This window comes from Protobothrops mucrosquamatus, unplaced genomic scaffold, assembly GCF_001527695.2.
Source record: "Protobothrops mucrosquamatus isolate PMUCROS unplaced genomic scaffold, P.Mucros_1.0 scaffold2126, whole genome shotgun sequence".
Lineage (NCBI taxonomy): Eukaryota > Metazoa > Chordata > Lepidosauria > Squamata > Viperidae > Protobothrops > Protobothrops mucrosquamatus.
The window spans coordinates 1-4,280 of NW_015388226.1; the positions used below are offsets into that span (position 1 = coordinate 1).

Genomic DNA, 4,280 nt, shown 5'->3' on the forward strand with positions numbered 1-4,280 from the left:
GGATGAGGAAAATAAAGATCGCAGTAGTCCCAGTGGTAGTAGGAGCACTTGGGGCTGTGACCCCCTAAGCTGGGAGAGTGATTTCAACAGATCCCAGGAAGAGCATCAGAGCTTTCTGTCTAAAAGAGTGCAGGGCTAGGAACAGCTAAGATGCTGCACAAACCCTCAAACTCCCAGGTCTCTGGTATAGGACCCACAATTGAGGAAGACACAAACCACCCATAAGGGTGAGTCAGAAGTCTCTTTTTTTGTGTGACTGTTCTGTATTCTTGTTTTTGTTTAATTTTTAACTCACTTTTCCTTATTTTCCTTTTTGACTATATTAAAAGAAATAAAAATACTGGATTTTTTTGAAAAAACAAAAAGAAAAGAAAGGTATCCTGCTTGGTCAGTCATAAACCCTGCAGGGTCAGCATACACCAAGGTGAGGAGAGGAAGTAAGAATTAGTATCGTATCCTTAAAATCATCTGTTCTTTCTAGCATTGTCTAAGTGATGAAATACAAAAGGTATTGCTGCTTATGAAGGCTGATGTGTAGTTGTCACTTACCCACTGGGGCATCTTTCCTGCTTGAGGGTCATGATGATGACACTGAAGCACCAAGACTGTTACTACGACAGATAAACCAACAATGACCATGATGCTTGCAAAATACTGAGCTGCAGATTTAAAAGGGGAACAAGAATAAACAGTTACTTATTGTTTTCAGACTCCCAGATTAACCTGACCATAGGTTTTATAACTTTCAAGCCTGAAAAAACATAATTTGAGTAATGCTACATTGCAAAAGAGTTACCACAAAATACATCTGGTTAAAGCATGTTTTTTAAAAAATGAAACAACTACACATTTCTAACCCTATTAAATTTAATTCTACGCTTCCTGTTTTTATCATGTTCTTTGCTCTAGATGCTGATGACAAAAGAGAAAAGAGGTAACACATTATTAGATGATGGCTTCTAGGCAACTTCACACATTTTGTTTGTTTGTTTAATTTATGTAGCCCCCCCCCCCATTTCACATTTGTGACTGGGCAGTTCACACAGTTAAATAACAAAACAATAAACAATTAAAATAAAAAGCAATCCAAAGCCAATTAAAACAGTTAAAACCATACAACCTAATTTGTGGGAGAGTACAATCTATGCAATTGCTATCAATATAACCAACTCACAGGCTCCGTACTACCACAGGATCCCCAGGCATGGTGACATTAATGGAAAACAACATGGTTTTAAAACAGCAAGCAACCAAAATAGTCTCTTTACATTCTCCCCTGCCTACAAGGCCTAACTGCATCCAATAATTGTTTTATGTTCTTATCACGAGCAAAGATTTGGTCTGGCTCAGCCAACTAAAAAGAAGCTTTAGATACATACTGTTCATGTTAATTAAATTAACATGAGTTAGCAGATGTGATCTTGGTATTATGTCTCTTTTAACAGCATATTCACAACACAGAGATTGAGCCTCCTATCTCAGGGTGGTGCTCAAAAAAGGTGAATGTTTTCTATAAGGTAAAACAGCAGTCAAGATTCAATATATAAAAAGGAAGAAGGTAGTACATCCCAAAATAATGTCTGGAATCACTTGATCCAGAGTAAAAGCATTTAGAAATTGCTTTGGATTAAAGGACATGCAGAAAGATTACCTAGTACAAAGACAGAAAGAAATAAGAGAAAGAAACTGAAAATAACGCCTCCTTGATTTTTGTTTATTGTAAGATGTAATGTACCCTACAATAATAAAGGAGAACTCCAGAAATTTCTGTGGCATCTGTCTTGAAGGGCTGCCCTATCTTGTAGGGCTGGCATCAGTTTTGAAAGCCTGTCCAAATGTCTCTCTGTCCCATCTTATACAAAACAAAATCAAGGCAGGGTTTTGTTGTTGTTTTTAGTTTCTTTCTCAGGCTTGCTTCAGTTTCTGGATTGTGTAAGTTTTCTGCAAGTTTTAGTCTGGCCCATGACTGAGAGTAAGATCTGATTGATTTTGCAGCTTTCTTCTTAACAATTCTTTCATAACTTCTCCCAAGGTCATCCCTAAATTATTTTACCTCCAGGAATCAGGCTCAAGAGATTGAACTGAATATTGGGATTTAATTATAACTTGCTCCAAAGGTAAAAGGATTGTTGAAGTGGATGTCTGGACTGGAAATGCTCTCAGGTGCAACTCAGCATAATCCCTCCTATCCCTTCGTTGATATTAAATTATATACAAGCACCAGCTACTTCTCTGAAGGTGTCCGAGAAGTAGCTGGTGCTCGTATATAATTTAATATCAACGAAGCGATAGGAGGGATTATGCTGAGTTGCACCTGAGAGCATTTCCATTCCAGACAGTGAAGGTGTCCGATTAACTGCTGATTGTTCCTCCAAAAATGTGAATGAGGACAGAGATTTTATCCCTTCTAAACAAGCCCATTCTATGCAGCCCCATTATTTTATTTCTTACACAATAGCAGGTATTAGCCTGCCTCTGATATCAAATGAAGAATAGTCAGTCTACTGATCAAACTACAGTTCCCAGCATTCTTTGCAGCACAGAAGCTCCACTGTTCTTGGTTGCAAATTGCCCCTTTTCTCCATAAACTCACCCTCTGCTCCCCAACATATGAGATTCTTGTCTAGAGAGGGGAAGCTTTGCTCATGCCTCTGGATAACTTCAACAATTCCCAACCAGCTACACAGGATGGTGCCTTAAGAAAAAAAAAAAGGCTGATCTCTGCTTGGAGAACAGCTATAACAATTAAGTTGGCATAACACAGATATCTTTTGTGAGACAGGTATTTATTGAGAATGTGCCTATTTGGATACAGTTCAGATATCACTGTTTATCTTGCATTTTCCTGCAAAAATGGAGAATCTGTTGATGGAGAGAAAGAAAGAGATAAAAAGAGAAAAGGGATGGGTGTGGGGGACAAGTTCATCACCCACCTTAACTAAACTGATGAATTACCATCCACCTTCTTACTGTTTGGAAGCATCGAGAAATGGACTATGAAAACTAGATAAATGTATTTGATAACAGATAACATATTTGAACTATGGTGCTGGAGAAGACTCCTGCGAGTCCCCTGGACTGCAAGGCGATCAAACCAGTCAGTCTTAGAGGAGATCAACCCTGATTGCTCTTTAGAAGGCCAGATCTGAAGTTGAAACTCAAGTACTTTGGCCACCTAATGAGAAGGAAGGACTCACTGGAAAAGAGCCTGATGCTGGGAAAGATTGAGGGCAATAGAAGAAGGGACGACAGAGGATGAGGTGGCTGGATGGAGTCACTGAAGCAGTAGGTGTGAGCTTAAATGGACTCCAGAAGATGGTAGAGGACAGGAAGGCCTGGAGGAACATTGTCCATGGGGTCACGATAGATCGGACACGACTTTGCAACTAACAACAACAACATCTGAAAAACTATGTTTTGTATGTTTCTTCACAAAAAGATGTTTAAAAGGAACTAGAACTTCAAGATATAGAGGTAAATAAACCTACTGAAGTATGTAATATAAGCAAAGCAAGAGTGGCCTCTTTTTCTTTGGGCTGCTATTTGAAAAGACAGCACTCCACAGAAAGGCCTTACTTCCATTTGTGGCTTCAGCAGCCTCTCTATATAGATGAAGTTATAAAACATCTAGCCCATCAGAATCTGTGATAGACTTCAGTTCCCATCATCTCTGAATATTACCTATGATAGTTAGAGCTGATAGCCTGATGAGAAGCAACATACAGTAATGGCCACAATTGTGGAAACCTTTTGGGAAAAGTGTACAGTAGAAATGCCACCTTTGGTTAAGTTTCCACCAATTTTATTTCTAATTTCTTTATAACTGTAGCCTTGTTCACTTAATAATACTATTTTTCATCGCTTTCTGGGCAACCACTCAACTCTTTGCACCATTACTTTAATTTTATTATGTTTTACAACTCACTAAATGAAAGAACACAAAAACCCCCAACCAACTTGATAGCGATCAACATAACACACTGACAAATGTCCTCCTCTCAGCTTCAATACATGACATCAATAACTGAATCCTACTGTGATCTGATTGGCTCACTGCCAAAACAAGATGACACCTGATTGGCTCTAAACACTCATGCTCATTGGCTACAATCAGATGAAGGAAAGCTACCTGATATCAACCTAAGCAAGTTGTGCTTCCTTTTTCTGGTTATTTGGCTATAACTTTTCATAGAATACAGTACAGATAATTGAACAAACTATGTTGCATTACATTCTTGATTAAATTATCTTTCCATTGATATATAATTTTATGGTACTAC

At 38.4% G+C, this 4,280-nt stretch overlaps 1 protein-coding gene across 1 annotated transcript in view; it reads right to left on the reverse strand.

The window, feature by feature from the left end:
• Positions 1 to 549: 549 nt before the first annotated feature.
• LOC107294843 (neuronal acetylcholine receptor subunit alpha-7-like) overlaps positions 550 to 4,280 on the reverse strand; it is a gene marked incomplete at its 3' end in the record, with an annotated part of 77,108 nt that continues 73,377 nt past the window's right edge. Inside the window, exon 9 of the mRNA XM_015824108.1 lies at positions 550 to 659. Within this exon, the coding sequence (XP_015679594.1) occupies positions 550 to 659 (110 nt within the window). The remainder of the gene's footprint in view (positions 660 to 4,280) is intronic.